The 16371-nt window shown below is 44.5% G+C and overlaps 1 protein-coding gene across 9 annotated transcripts in view; it reads left to right on the top strand.

Annotated features, from left to right (window-relative positions):
- Positions 1–16371, top strand: part of SLC22A23 (solute carrier family 22 member 23) — a 171410-nt gene that overhangs the window by 102250 nt on the left and 52789 nt on the right. Inside the window, exon 4 of one of the 9 annotated variants that reach the window (XM_036446771.2) lies at positions 9705–10045. The exons of 7 other annotated variants lie outside the window; for them this stretch is intronic. In XM_036446771.2, the coding sequence (XP_036302664.1) occupies positions 9705–9946 (242 nt within the window). In that variant the 3' untranslated portion in view covers positions 9947–10045. Of the gene's footprint in view, positions 1–9704; positions 10046–16371 lie in introns of those variants that run through there. One more of the 9 variants, XM_036446779.2, reaches the window with a different exon arrangement.

The following is a 16371-nucleotide window of genomic DNA, read 5'->3' as shown; positions in this document are numbered from 1 at the left end:
AAGGACCACCTCCCCCACTGGGAGAAAGTCCGTCTGTCTCTGATGTGGCTCATGTTGCATTCTCTAAGTGGTATTACTCATTTCTCTGTTACAAACTGAAGTAAAACTAAAACACCCTCGCTGTGACAACCAGTTTGACAAGTTGGCCAGAGAGTCCGTCTGCATCTGCCGGAGCCCCCGCACGTCTCCAGCTCCGTGTGTGGCCACTGTCTGCAGCACGGCTGCGCGCTGCCTTTCCAGTGTGAAAGCAGCCACAGGCAGCTGGAAACCAAAGAGCGTAGCTGTGCTCCCATAAAGCACTGCTTGCGGACACTAAAATTTGGACTCTTCATGAATTTCACAGAAGAAATACTGTTTTTCTTTGGTTGTTTTGAACCATTTAAAATTATTTTTAAAAACCATTCTTAGCTCACAGGCTGAATGAAAATAGGTGGCAGGTTGTGTAAACATGGGCAGTGGGTAGGGTTTGGCCCACAGCCATGGCTTTCTGAACCTACTTTCTACCTGTTCTCAGCCAAAAGGCTGAGGAGCAATTCTGAACCCTGCTCTCAAGCAGCATTTCAAAACTACAGTTCAGAATGTGTTAGTGGGTTGTAGAGTCCATTTGGGGACTCCTTTCCAGCATGCTAAAAGAAAAAGAATTGAATTTAAATAGAATTTGGTGCATTCCACTTAATAAAGGTTAAGTACTGTATCATAAAACTGTGTGTGTGTGTGTGTGTGTGTGTGTGTGTGTGTGTGTGCTGAGTGTGCCGAGTGTATTGAGACACTATGCTATCAAATATTTGGAAGGAATTTTGTATCAACCATGGCCCTCCCTAGCCCCCAGACTTTGTGTACTCAGAACTGATGGAGTGCTAATGTTGTTAGCCAACAAGAAGGAACTGTGTTGAGTGTGACCTTCCTTCATGTATTGGGGAAATTAATTCCTAGTGTAGGTTCTCTCTCCAAGGTCTATAGTGGAAGCACTAAGTGACTCTCTGTCCTTGAGATATTGGGTTGTTTGGGGCCATGCCCACTAAATATGAATTTCCTGCTTTCAGGTTTTGCTTATTTCTAAGAATCCATCTTCATCTCTGTTCCTCTGTCTCTCCAGACTCAATGATATTAAAAACCCTTGGTTGGGTATTCAGTATTCTTCACTAAAATGAGAAACAATTGCGTGTGGGAAGAGGGATGGTGCAATTCAATCTGATAAAAACAGCTCATGCCAAACATGACTGCCAGCCGAACTGCAAGCCAGGCCTTGAGGAGGTGGAGGAGGAGGAATGCTAATAATTCAGCTCCCATAGAGATGCCCTGTGCTGACCCACATCCTAGAGAGGGTCCCAGAAACTCCAGGAACCAGAGGGCAGTCTTGGGCTCTGGCTTTGTGCTTTGCTGGTCAGGCAGTTGAGCTGAAGAGTGTCTGGGAGCTAGGAGAGTGATGGAGGGAGGGAAGTGGAGACAGACTCTTAGGTTCCCGCCTTGGAATGAACTCTAGACAATGGTGTGGAGTGGGAGAAGGAAAAGTGGGGAATCCAAAGATGTTTGGGGGTTCTTACTGAACAGTTTGAAGCCCCAGCTCAGCTCTGTACTTCTGGTCGTTGAGGGCGGACTCTGGCTCCCAGCTCTGAAGGCCCTGTAGAGAGGACTGGAGGAGCAGGTGTGAGTAGCCCCCAGCCAGCTGGATGACTCAATGGGTGAGAAAGGCTCCATCTACAGACTGTGGGGAGAGAAGGCATGCTGGCAGAACCAGGAGCCTCAGACTTCCTTGTTCTCCTGCTCAGATGATGCGTGCAGCTTTCTTGTTTACCCAGAGGGAGAAATGTTTACTCTTGTGAGGGATAATAAGAGATTAGCTTCTATTTCTAGGGTGGTGATTAAGGCTGAGGTAAAGGGTGAATGGAGAAGCATATCAGTTACTTCCTCTCAGGAACAAAGACTCGATAAGTTGCACTGGGCATCTTGTAGCCTGTGCTGGCTTTGTGAGGTGTCTCTTCAGTCAAGGACTCTGCAGCCATGCCTTCCCTAAGTGGTTTCCCAGTTGCATTTGGAGTGAGCAGACATGACTGCGGTGCAGTGCCTGGCCTCAGGTGTTGGACAGGTGAGAATCAGGAGCAAAGAAAAGCACCACCTAGTTCAGTATCAAGAGATTGTTGGATTAATAAGTGCAGGATGCACTTATGTGTCATGCTGTCTGAAGGGTTAGTATCTGTGTGTGTACTCATACAGAGGCACAGATGGGAGCCAGTAACCAGGCAGTGGCCTGGCTAAATAAAGAATTGTGAGAGGAAAATGAAGAAAATTCAGATGGCTTTTGTCACTAAGCAGATGGCTCAAGTCAGCCAGAGTATATCCTTGCAGAGGTAAGAAGATAAAATGGAAAGTCAGAGTAAATATAACCCATTCCCCAGGGAAGATGCTGCTTGAACCTTAATTTAAAGTTAGAGCCAAAAAAAAGACCTAGCCACAGCAGTCAGACAAAAAAGAAAATTAAAAGGCATCACAATTGGAAAGGAAGAAGTGAAACTGTCATTATTTGCAGATGATAGGATACCATATATATACAGAACCCTAACAATCCCACTAAAAAATAAAATAAAATACATTAGAACTAATAAATGAATTCAGTAAAGTAGCAGAAAACAAAATTAATATTCAGAAATAATTACATATTACATATCAATAATGAACAATCAGAAAGAGATAATAAGAAAACAATCTCATTTACAATTGCATAAAAAGAATAAAATACCTAGAAACAAACTTAAATAAGAAGGTGAACTACATGTACTTGGAAAACTATAAGATAATGAAGAAAGAAATTGAGGAAGATACAAATAAATGGAAGCATATAACATGCTAATAAGTAGAATTAACATAGTTAAAATGTTCTATTACTTCAAGCATCTACAGATTCAGTACAATCCGTATCAAAATACCAATGGCATTTTTCACAGAACTAGAACAAATAATCCTAAAATTGATATGGAACCACAGAAGACCCTGTAGAGACAAAGCAATCTTGGAAGAGAAGAACAAAGTTGGAGGAATCATGCTACCTGATATCGAACTATACTATAAGCCTATACCTATCAGGACAGCATGGTACTGGCATAAAAGCAGACACATAGGTTAATGGAAGGGAATAAAGAACCCAGAAATAAACCCATACTTACATGGGCAATCAATATTGACAAAGGAGGCAAGAATATATAATGGGGTAAAGACAGTCTTCAATAAATTATGTTGGGAAAACTGGACAGGCACATGCAAAAGAATGAACTTGGATCACTTTCTTATACCATATACAAGAATAAACTCAAAATGGACTAAAGACTTAAATGTAAGACTTAAATCCCTAATACTCGTAGAAGAAAACATAGGCTATAAATTCTTTGACATCACTTTTAGCCATACTTTGTTGGCTATGTCTCCTCAGTTAAGGTAAACAAAAGAAAAAATAAATAAATGGGACTACTAGTACATCAAACTTAATAGCTTCTGCACAGCAAAGAAAACTGTCAACAAAATAAAAAGGGAACCTACTGAATGGGAGAAGATGATTAGTACATGATACGTGTGATAAGGGGTTAATGCCCAAAATTTAAAAGGAACTCATACAGCTTAACATCAAAAACACCCCCACAAACAACCAAATTTAAAAATGGACAGAGGACCTGAATAGACACATCTCCAAAAAGGACATAAAGATGGCAAATGACTATGAAAAGATGCTCAACATCACTAATCAGCAGAGATGCAAATTGAAATCATAATGAAATATCACCTCACACCTATCAGAATGGCTATCATCAGTAAATCAACAAACAGGTGTTGGCGAGGATGTGGAGAAAATGGAATTCTCATACACAAATTGGTGCAGCCACTATGGAAAACAGTATGGAGGTTTCTCAAAAAATTAAAAATAGAGCTACCATATGACCCAGTGATTCCACTTCTGGTTATTTATCTTGAGAAATCCAAAACACTAATTTGAAAGACTATGTGCATTCCTATGTTCATTGAAGTGTATTCACAGCAGCCAAGATAGAGAAGCAACCTACGTGTCCTGTAATAGATGAATGGATAAAGAAGAGGTGGTGTATATATGCAATGGAATATTACTCAGCCATGAAAAAGAATGAAATCTTGCCATTTGTGACAGCATGGATGACGCTAGAGGATATTATGCTAAGGGAAATAAGTCAGACAGAGAAAGACAAATACCATATGATTTCACATATATGTGGAATTTAAAAAACAAAATAAACAAACTAAGTAATAGATACAGAGAACAAATTGATGATTGGACATGGCATGAAAAAAGTGAAGGGATTAAGAAGTACAATTTTTCAGTTATAAAAATACGGGATGTAAAGTAGGGAATATAGTCAATGACATTGTAAGAACTGTGTATGGTGCCAGGTAGGTACTAGACTTACGTAGGTGATCACTTTATAAGTTATATAATTATCTAATCACTGTTATACAGGTGAAATGATATAATTTTGGATCTTAACAGAAAAATAAATAAATAAGATTAGGACCCCATATGTTGGAGTAATTGAACCAGGCAGTGATCAGAAACCAGCTCCCTCCCTCCCTTCCCTGCTTCCTTGTTTCATGATCACAGAATAACTGTAATATGTAGGCACTGACTTAGAGGTGTGGATTAAAGAAGACAAAAATAAGGTCTCTTTTCTCCTGGAGCCTTTAGTCTCATGCAGGAGACAGATATTATACAGAGAAACAGGTACATGTATCCCACAGTTGGGACTAGTGCTATGGAGGAGGAATTTTGGGTGATATGAAAGGACATAGAGAGACTTGATTTAGATGAGGGATCAGGGACCTGGAGGCTCAGTGGGGGAAGGACAGGAGGACATTGTCCAGGCAGAGGCATCAGCCCCACTTCCCGAGGCTGGGAGAGCCGGGCCTTTTAGGGGTGGAAAGAGAGCTGCAGGCATAGAGGGACTCCTCAGCCACACCTCAGTGAAACCTGGGAGGGAGTGTCTTGGGTCTCTGACAGGTGAGAATCGTAAAACAACATCTGCTTAGCATCAGATAGGGCAGTTTTATTATACCATCATGTGGGATAGAATGGGGCATGCCATCTTGAGTCTGTATCAGTACAGGTCCTACATCTTGCCCTGCAAAAGCACCATGTTTCTAGAAATGTAGGCTCCATGCACTTCCTTTGTAACTTGAGTTGTTTCCCTGTAAGAAACTATTCCCTTCAGATGAATGAAGAGGGGCTGTGTTTGTCCAGTACAAATTTCTGACACATCTTTGCGTTTGTTTCTCAATCATTTGAATCTCCATATCCATTGAAACACCTCTGTGTGCTCATTCCTCAAATGCTGATGCCTAGGGCCTGCTGGGTTGGAGAATAGAAGTGACAGTAAATGAAAGAGTGTAAATATTTCTGACAAAACCAGCAAATGACATAGTGACATACTTATTGCAGACTTAGCTATGGATCTTTTGTCAAGAATTGGACAGTAAATGTCTATTTTCTGTGCAAAGGACGATTGCTCAGTGAAGGTCTCCTTGTTTTATGATACTTAAAATTTACTGAATGATTTACAAGCCTGGAGAGATGTCTCAGCTGGGCTCCCAGAGCTGACATTGAAGGAGTTTGTGATTGCTTGGCCATTACTTATTTTTATGTGCTTAAAGTCTGAAAATGGTTTTTTCAAGATACACTCTCTGTTTCTACCTTTAGAGAAAGAATCTTTATGCATCATTCTGTGAATTCACATTAATTTTGCTTTCACCTTCAATGGAACTCCAAATATTCTAGAATTGTTATTAGTTCTACAGGACACTTAGGTCCCATGCATGTGGTCCTAGTGCCCAGGTCTCTCTCCACACGGTTATGTCCAGCACCATCGCTTTTGTACAATGCACTTTGAACTTTTCAGCAAGGTATTTCTTTATTGAGCTAATTAACGGGCTCCCTTGGGGCTTCTACATATCTGTGTTTACTTTTTACTCTCACTGGGAAAGAAAAAAAAAAGTTGGGGGAGGGGGTGCTAAATGTAAATATTTGACATTTACATTGGGTACACATGTGTTCTCTATTATTTCTTCGTTTTTTTCAATATACCTGAAATATTTAATAAAAATATTTAGGTTCAGTTTTCCCTCCTTCTTACTTAAACATCCTGGAGAGTGCTGGCAATGTTTCTTCTTCATTGCAATACTTTGCCACCAGATTTTAAACCAGTGCTGTCCAATAGAATGTTTGAAATGGGACTGGTGTAACTGAACAGCTAGAAGTTTAATTTAGGTAATAGCAATTAATTTAAACTTAGGTTTAAATAGCCATATGTGGCTACCATATTGAGCACTGCAGTCTGGAAGAAAAAGCTGCCGAAGCCAGGATACTTCTTCAAAACCACCAGAGACAGGGTTGCGTATTCTATTTTATGCCCCATTCCTTAGCAAACATCCTCTTAAAACACATGTGTCAAACACAAGGCCCGCGGGCCAAATCCGTCCCGCCGGGCCTTGCAATGTGGCCCGCACCGCGCTGTCATCACTGCACTCCGCTGCGTTTCCATCACAATGACAGTTTATGACTGTTCAGTAAACCATTTGGCCCGCGATTTAGGCTGGATTTTAGATTTTGGCCCCTTCTCTGATTGAGTTCGACACCCCTATCTTAAAAGATCTTAGGAATTACTGAACCAAGTCTGAAATTTCCTAAATATGGAATGTAAGTTTCTTCTTCCACTGTCTTGTACCTTCTGCTTGACTTTTTCTAATGAAATGGCTTTTCTCTTGTGTAAGTCTGCTCTGTAATAGGCACTAATGTTTGATAATGATTAGCTCTTCACTGGGTTGAACTACACCCTAGCCCCTGAGGTCATCAATCACCGAGTGTCATTATATTTGGAAGCAGATGGACAATTCAAGAGCAACCTATGGTCCTTAGACCGTTGGCTGGTTGCTGAGTATTTAATTATGTCTCAGCCAACACTGGAGTGAGCCATGGTTCATAAATTTAGCTTATTACAGGCTGGTCTCCTTAATGGTTGTGTTGATAAATTGTGCTAGTCTATTGAAAAGAGATGACTGAAAGGAAATCTGTATGTTTGAATCAGGGAATTTGTGTATGTATTTGAGGGCAAGGTTGTTTGCTTTGTTCTTAAAGGATGGTTAATTTTAAAATTAAAAGATCTAAATTCAAGTCCTAAATACTAGAAACCATATGACCTGAGCCCTGTTTGGTAACCAGCTTATTAGCATCCTCCTTGCCCTCCTTCCCCCTCTCCCCCTCCTGCCCCCCTCCCCATACACACACACACACACACACACACGCACGCACACACGCACGCACACGCCTGTGAAATACAGTAATTGTTGTTTACATGACAAGAATTTGTTTATGGAATGAGAGAATTACATGGAGACTTTAGTTAGGAATAAATATCGAAATCTGGTGACTGTGTTTGCTACTGAAGCCTCCCCAGTACACCACTGTGGCAGGAGCATTATTTTGAGCTAAAGGCATTTGAGAATCAACAGATGAAAGATGAGGCTTTCTCTGGACCCCCTTAACAGCCCAAAGGAGCAGATCTTTTCGAAACAATTCCACTGTTATAAGACCTCCTTTAATTTCAGGGGAAAGCACGACTCATGTCACCAGAGATGAGAACTGCGAACAGACTTCTGTTAACACAAACTTGCCTCCCACTAGTTTCCCTCATCTGTTCTGCAATCATTTCCCACCATTTAATTGTCCCTTGAAGTCCTAACTCCCTCCCTGTGTTAAGACGATGTATAAACTCCAAATTCTAACTGCTTTTTCTAGCCACTTCTTTGTGGGCCCACTGCCACTCCAATACAAACCTTCCTCAGTAAACCTTTATTTCCTCTTGTTAACCTTTGTCAGTTTAATTCACAAGCCCCCAGCAATTGACTTAAGAGGATAGAGGAAAAGCTCTTCCACCAGCACTCACAGGGGAAAGTGTTATTTGTGTGACGGTGGTTTGAGGGGGATGAGACTTAATGACAAAGGTCCTCAGGCTTCCTTGTGCAGCAAGATCTCCTTCCCAGGCCCTGTCACCCTCTGGCGGCTTTCCCCTGAGCATATCTGATTCCGCCTGGCACAGGGCCCCAGGGAGTCTGACTCAGCAGGTCAGGAGGACACACTTTGGGGAGCATTGTTTCCAGGGCCTTTGCATCTGGGAAAACCAAAGAGAGGGAGGTGATCCAGGATGGCCTCACTTTCAGTGTCCAGGACTATACTATATTCTGCACTTCAGTTTCAAAGTTGCCTAAATGAAATGGTTTGCTCCTTTTGTTATCAGTGGGGTGCCATCTGTGTCCCCATCTGTTACCTGTGGAAGTGGAGTTCTTGTGATGTCGCAAGGAAAGGAATTTCCTGACACTGACACGGGAGGATGAGTGATCTTTATTTTCGTGAAATTAAACCCCTGGGTTTCCAGTGTTGCATTTCCCTCCATCCCACCATGGGAAAAGATCAGTTTTGTCTTCAGCATGGCTAGAATTAAGGCCACTGCCCAGAGTCTCTGCTTATATTGTGGAGTCCGCATGACCTGGACATGCAGCTGCTTAAGGCCACATGGCTATGATGAGAGGACAAATGCGTGCAGGTCACTGAGCAAGAGAGGAACAGGAAGGCATGAGTAAAGCAAGAACTAGCAAGAGAGAGAACTCTTTGTTTGGAGATTTTAACTAGGAGCTTAAACAATTAATCCTTAAAGATTGGATTTTACCCACTTGAATTATCTGTTTCCTAGGTTAGACCAGCAGACAAGCACTTCCCTTGTCTTCACCATGCATGCTCCATCTGCCCTTTATTCCATCCCTTCCCCCAGTCATCTGCGGGTTGGGTCCATGGTTCCCTGGGGAGCATGAAGTTACAGCTTCCTGGTGAAGCTACCCAGATGACCATGCTGTCCCAGCCCAGGTGATCAGGGCCTGCTGGCCAGTGGGAGGGTCCAACCACCATCGCTGCAGCGAGCAGTGGGCCAATTGGGGCCTGCCAGCTGGGGGGAGGGACCGGGAGGTTGGCCGACAAGACCCATCAATAATCAGGGCCTGTGGGCTGGGGGCAGCTCCTGCATTAAGCGTCTACCCCCTGGTGGTCTGTGTGCATCATAGTGACCTGTCCTTCAGGTCGCTCCAGTTGTTCTGTCGTAACGGTCTCTTAGGCTTTTATATAGAAAGACTAGCTAATTATGACAATAGCACTTTCAATTTTGCTTTATCTCAATTTGCTAGACACACTGTAACTTTTTGAAGGAGTTGAAATATGTTAAGGAGACGCCTATTTTTAAAATATTAAGCCCTAATGAGTTTGATTTGAAACTCAGGGTTACATCTTAGAACAAAATGGTGACTGGAAATAATTTTTCACACAGACACATTTAAACCCATATTATTTACCTAAATGAACAAAATGGTAGTGAGAAGTTACTAAACTCGGATTATCTTCTTTACCCTACTGGGCAGATTGCTTCCTCTGTCCATGAATCAAAATATATTTAACCACTTGGGCCCTAGGATTTGTTTATGGAATGAGAGAATTACATGGAGACTTTAGTTATAAGATTTTTTAAAATCTGTTAACTTTCCAAGAGTTTACATTACTTATTTTGTATAAGGTACATCACTTGAATTTTCTTTTTCTTTTTCCCAAACCAATGTCTTATAGTTTTCTTTGCTTGTATCTTATTGCCAAACAGGCTTCTTCTCTCCCGCTGCCCCACCCCCGATGCTGGCAGGAAAGCTCTGGTCACCAAAGATGATAAATGAATTGTTCATTTTGTTTCTGCTCTCTTGCCTCCTTCTCTTCTGTCAACATAGTCAAAGGCTGCCCAGCATGAATCAGAAGTGCTGGCTGAACACTTACCCTGGACATCTGGGGTTGTTTGTGTGGCAGCATTTACATTTGAATTCATCTCATACCATAGAAGAGATTAACTAGTGGCTGCCCATCCTATCCAGTGGGGAGCAACAGAATGGCTTTTTCAGTGCTTTTATGTTCTGGACCATAAAACACATTGGTGAGGTCTGATATTTGTTTTACTGAAAAATGCACCTTGCATCATGTTAAAGGTAGGCTTTCACATAAAGTCTTTTGAACAGCAAAAACTGTGATTCCATGGAAGTTTTTTAAAACTTTGAATTCTTTGTACTTAACATGTTTTCTCTCAACTTGATATGAGGGAATGCTTTCTGAGAAATTATCTGCCCACCAACCCTCCCAAGGGCGTCTGTGAACCGGGGCAGCCTCTCCAAGGCCTTGAAGTAGAGTGACAGTTCTCTTCAAAGTGCTGTATGTCCTGAACACGTTTCCTTCAGAACCAAGAGCTCTCAGCAGGTCGTTCTGAGTGTGTGACACGATTGGAATGTGTCTGTGATGAAGATGCCCCTGCACGTGTGGAACAGTAAGTGTGGGGCTTCTGACCACTCAGCTCTGTCCTAAAGAAGGAACGTAGTGTGAGAACACTATTTTAAACAGAATTACTTTAAAACTCTATTGCCTCCACTTCTGTTTTTCCAAATACTAAACATGTGCCTTCCAAGATGATGGCATCAAAACCGCAAACACCTTGGGGAAACCTCTCTGTTCTCCCATCTCCAGCCCAGTGGGTCCTGTCTTTTCCCAGAAAGCCCCATCCATTTTTCAGGATTGCTTTCTGCATTCACTGTGGTGACTATCTCACCCTTTTTCACATGGGACCTTGAAAATTGGTTTTATACAATGGATCATTAAGAAAGGGCCTTATACGCCCTACTCGGTTTGGCTCAGGGGATAGAGCTTAGGCCTGTGGACTGAAAGGTCCCAGGTTGGATTCCAGTCAAGGGCATGTACCTTGGTTGCTGACACATCCCCAGTAGGAGATATGCAGGAGGCAGCTGATCGATGTTTCTAACTCTCTATCCCTCTTCTTTCCTCTCTGTAAAAAATCAATAAAATATATTTTAAAAAACAACAAACAAACAAACAAACAAAAAAAAAAACCAGAAAGGGCCTTATACTGCTGTTGGAAATCCAGTCATTCTGGAAATTGCCATTCTTAAGCAAAAAAAATCTTCAACTTTCACAAGGGTAATCAACTTTTACAAAAGCGTATTTATATCCAGGTCACCTGGAACTGCAGAGGCATTTTGTTACAGCCTCTGTGTGGTTGTTGACCTGCATCCTTAAATTATTACACTAATACGCCATGCCAGGGCACCAAGCACACATGCCAGGCGTTTTGCCTTATATTTATTTTCACTCTCATGCCAAGTCTTCCAGACAGTATCTGTCATCATCTCATAAGAGAATCATGAGCATGTCAAGTACCTTGTTTAATGCCACCCAACTGGTACTTGGGAAATGGAAATTCCAACCAATTTCCAATCTTCTGCTCTTCCTACTGCCCTCTCCAGACTGTCCTTCTTGGACCTCTCGTTCTGTGGGAAACAAAAGGAGGCATGGTGGACTGGACTCCAGTGGAGAGTCATTTTGATTCTCAAGCCCTGTGTGCTGATAAGCTGAGGCTCTCACCCAGGAGGGAAGGGGCCCAGGCTTGGGAATGGGAAGCCCCTGGGGAATGAACAGGTAGCAAAAAGCAAAGCTTGACTCTTTGAAGACAGATCATCTTCGGCTTCCATCCAAGCCTGTGCACATGGTGCTGGGTTATCAGAATGGGGAGGGAGGTGGGAGAAAGCATTATGGTGTTATTTTTATCAAAATTTGGGAAGAGGCTGATGAGGGTGTTAGTGGTAGTGGGAATAATATGTGCAAAGCTATTGTGTCACCTAAGGAAGGATTGGCTACTCTGCCCTTAACCCGCCATTCCCTCTGCCAGGGCATCCTCTCCCCACCTGGTTTCACTTTGGGGTCACTTCCAAGCTCTCTTTCCGGGGCTCTCACCTGGGGCTCTCTTGCCCCTTACTGTCCCAACATGCTCTACCTGAGCAGCAGCACCCACAGTGGGGATGTGGTGGAGAGCTGCTCTACCCAACAGCCTGCCGGCTTCTCTGGACTGGCATCTTTAAGGAGCTCCATGCATTTGAGTTTGGTTCGGAGCCCCTGGAGGTCCCGCTCATGACAGACCTTCACGCCCTCGTGTGAAGGTGCTTAATACAAGCCACAGTCCTTTCCACGTTGACCCAGTTCTTTGGCTGCCATGGAAATGTGTGTCTCTCTTGTTTTTGCCATTTTAATTCAGCATTAACTGAGCATCTGATAGGTGCTGAATACAGTGCTATTCCTTAAGAAAAATGCAGAGAGGAGCAAACATGGTTTTCATTCTCAAGGAGCTTACGGCTGTGTGGGAGACACTGACAGGCACAGAGGAAAGAGAATCCGAGGTTCTAGAATGTGGCTACTGAGTGCTCTGGGTCCAGGCGGAGGTGGCCTGGTTGACTTGCATTTTCAGCAGTGTTGAAATATAACAGAGCTGGGCTTTAGGTGCCATCATCTGTCAGCAGTTTGTGGGAATTAAAGGGAGAGTCGCCTGAACACTGCTGGAGCAGTCAGCTCTGGTGAGACATGTGTGGTGTGACAATGGAAGAGGAATGGTGATGGGCGCCCTCTCCTACCTCCACTGCCTGGAGCAGGTCACCCCAGGACATTTTGATTCCCAGTTTGTTAGGAACATTTGCTTAACTGCTGAGTGGGGTGAGGTACAAATCTCTGTGTGCACACAGCTTCTCACAGCCACTCCTGGAGCTCAGCAAAGCAGAGCAATGTAGTGCTTGCTCCCCAGGGTCCTGGGGTTAGAATTTTGTACATTTTAGAGATAGAGCCCCTTCCCACCCCCACTCCAACCCCCCAAGAGACACGCTCCTGACTTCCAGGAGAGAAGGAGGCCCTGACTGAGGGTTTAAGTGGGTAAGTGGCCGCCTCAAGGGCACACAGCTGTGAGCAAGTGGAGTCACAGTGAGGCACTGTCCTGAGCTGTGAACTCTAGTTGAGCTGTGAGGAGCTGTGCCCACAGTGGGATTTAAGCAGAGGAGGACTCTGATACTTGAAGGTTACAAATGTGTTACTCAGCATCTATTCACGAGCCCACACTGTCCGCACAGCGGGCGTGGGTGTGTGGGTGTGGTGACTGCCACGTGACCTTCGGGCTCCCTGGAGGGGACTGCAGACCATGCCCTCAAAGGCTTGTTTCCCACATGGGCCAGGGGGCCTGGCCACAGAGGGGCTTTGTCCCCAAGTCCCGGGTAGGACTTGGCTGAGACCCAATGCTCTGTAGTGTCAGAATTCTCATGCCACCCCACCCCCGTGTGCAGCAGATTCGAAGGCAAACGTGTCATGGAACAAAACTGTCAGAAGCAAGGAGGCCGTGGGACAAGTTTGGCCCTGGGTCCCTGAGCCTCTCAGGTCCTGCTGCAGCTGCTGTTGAGGATACGCCATGCTCCCTCTGGCAGGATAGCCTCTCCCCAAGGACCTGCTCCCTGAAAATCCCTTCACAGTTTCTGGCTCTGACCCTTTGTTCAGTTGGCTGGTGTTGTCGGGTGAATATAGCACACAGGGGTTTCCTGATTTGGTGGAGGAGGCGAGAGCTAATTTTAACTGCCTTATGTCACATTGAGTTTGCTTCTTGTTTTTATTGTAATCTCCATTTAAAAATAAACCAGCAGCAATCCAGTGACTCGTGTTCTCCAGAGCACCCTGGGCTTGGAATTCATGTCAAGTCTTTGGTACCAACCAACGCTGTGACCTTATTTAACCTCCATAAAGCGAGCAGGTCGGGTGATGCCTGCGTCTGCAGGCTGCCCTGTGTGGCCATCCCCTGACCCCTGCCATGTTTTCTGTGACGTAGACAGTGTTTTATTTTCTAATTGAATTTAAAGGCCTTTAAACTGGGCAAAGCACTCAGGGATTTGCCAGGGCCCCGCCCCTCCCCCACCAGGTCAGTTTGGCACCTTTCTCACCTGCCTGGCATTGGACTCTGCTATCCCTGATAGGTATTCTCTGGTTTTCCTTTCAGCTGAAATTGTCTGGGAGTCTAATTTCTTTGCAACTTCAGGTCTTTTGTGCCTCTGCCTGACTTGCCCTTTGGACATTGGAAGAAATATTTTCTTCAATGGAAAAAAATAAATCACATGTCTGATGATGGGAAAAAGCAATGATATGGTCACTCTGAGATCAGTAGGCCAATAGGTGTTATAACTTGTAATGTAACTTTATTTAATTTTTATACTAGGGGCCCAGCGCATGAAATTTGTGCATTGGGGGATGTTTCCTTAGCCCAGCCTGCACTCTCTCCAATTTGGGACCACTGGCTCCTAACCACTCACCTGCCTGCCTGCCTGATCACCCCTAACCACTCTGCCTTCCTGCCTGATCACCCCTGCTGTTATGGGGCAGGGTTGCAATCTATTCAGCCCCACTCTCTGAGGGTTACATCGGAAGGCCTGTGAGGCCTCCTTTTACTTGATTGTATTGTATAACTTGATTATGCATGCACAAGCACTCGATACGTGTGAGTTTGATTCATAGTGGTTAGAACTTCAGAAAACGAGAGTTGAGAACTGTTACTTTGGAACTGGCTGCTGGAAAACCTGGATGGCAATTTCTAAAGTGTATTCTCGACCCTAAAACAACCCACTCTCTGTCTCTGCTCTTTTGCTCAGCTTGAAAATGCTGAGCAGGCTCGAAATGCAGGGATTTCCACAAACTTGCATTATCTTGCTGTTTGAAGTCATGTCTCTCCTTGGGTATTTCTTCTCTTAGTAAACGTGGAAGACTGAGTGACATTAAAGCCTTAATTGTACCACTGAACATTGGTCACTGTTTACAAACAGTGACACTGCTGAGCAGAAAGGCTAGTGAGCTTTTAAATCCCTATTCCTCATTTTGAGTAATTGCAATATTAGTTAAAAGAAAAAAATATGAGGTGATAGAAAGAACTTGCCTGAAAAGGAAACTGAACTCTATGGATAGCTGAATTTTATGGTTCTTACGTTTTATCAGCATATGTACACATGGGGCCTGACGAGTTCCACATACTAGTAAGACTGGCTTCTTCAGAGCCACTGACTGGTCTCACCATCATGACCCTCACTGGTTTCATTGTAGAAATCTAAGGGAAGAGGAAGGCAGGTGAAGTGACTGAAGTAGACAGAAAGAGCCTCTTACACAGTTACTTCTGCATTGGACAGCTCTCGGGGCAGGGCCCTGCTGTGTGCCAGATGCCCTCCTGGGCCCCGAGGAAGAGGCTGTTGCCTCCATGGAGCTCAGATTCCAGCCGGGCTCAGGGAAGAGACCAGAGCCACCAGGGGCTCTGAGGACCACTCCTGCCTGCACAGAGGGCTGGGACGCACAGGGTGGGAGGAGGGGGGCTGGCTTCAGTTCCTACCTCATTTCTTCCTTAGCTGTGTGAGCTTGGACTGGTCACTTAATCACTCTGAGCTTCAAGATCCTCTTGTGTAAAATGACAATAAAAACAACACCTACATTATAGAGTTGTTGTGCAGATTACATGAGTTTAATGCATGAAAAATGCCTCCTGGATGCCTCCTCTGTGTTTGGCCCACAGCAAGTGGGACTTGTTACGTAGCCCAGCACTGGAGACGAAATAGGTACTCAGCAGCCAACTCATTCGCTATTTCTGTGTTTGAGCATTAAAATGGCCATGTGTCTGGCAGACACTTGAATGGGATTGCTAGGGAATGTTTACATTTCGTAGTTTTTATTTTCTCTTCCTCTCAGGGGAGAAAACAGCCTTCAGACTCTTCAGACCATTCCTTTAGGTTGGCAGGTCCTAAATTAAGTGGGAAAGCGGTTTCCTATACGGAAGAGAAGATTCGGAGCTGCCGAGATAATAGCAGCCTTTCACAGTCAGACTCTAAAATGCTCTTTGAGTCTATATGACCCAGCAATTTTAGGCCTTCCTGCTATAATAAGGAATTCCACAGTCGATGGCCAGAGGGCTGTTTTGCAGGGCTCCTAGGGCCCCTGTCCTTGGCCAGGGCAGGAGTTAGGGCGTGGCCCACTCCAGTCCAGGCCCTGCTGAGAAAACAGGCTTTCCTCCCTCCAGCAGGGAGGTTTTCCTCCAGGGCTGCCATGCTCAGCCTGATTAGCAATGGCTGTTTGGATGCTAATAGAGGAGGATGGGAGAGGAAAGGGAGACTGGCTCAGTCGGAAGGAAGATGAGTTGGGGAAAGTGGCTTCTGTGAATAGCGTGTGTCCTTGCCACGAGGCTGTCAGCTTGGTGGCAGCGGCCCAGGCGGCCCTGCCCCCGTGTGCGCTGACCAAGCCACTCAGCAGTACCCTGTATTTTGATGGATTTCTCATTCCCCAGGCCGGCCCAGGAATAGTATTTCACTGTGGTGCTTGACTCCAGTTTGGGCTGGGGAGTTGCTGCCTCTCCTGAGCCTGCCTGGTCTCCCTCCTCCAGTGAC

Source organism: Pipistrellus kuhlii, unplaced genomic scaffold, assembly GCF_014108245.1.
Source record: "Pipistrellus kuhlii isolate mPipKuh1 unplaced genomic scaffold, mPipKuh1.p scaffold_m20_p_2, whole genome shotgun sequence".
Lineage (NCBI taxonomy): Eukaryota > Metazoa > Chordata > Mammalia > Chiroptera > Vespertilionidae > Pipistrellus > Pipistrellus kuhlii.
Note: the sequence above shows the minus strand (reverse complement) of the source record. Positions and strands in the feature narration are given on the sequence as shown.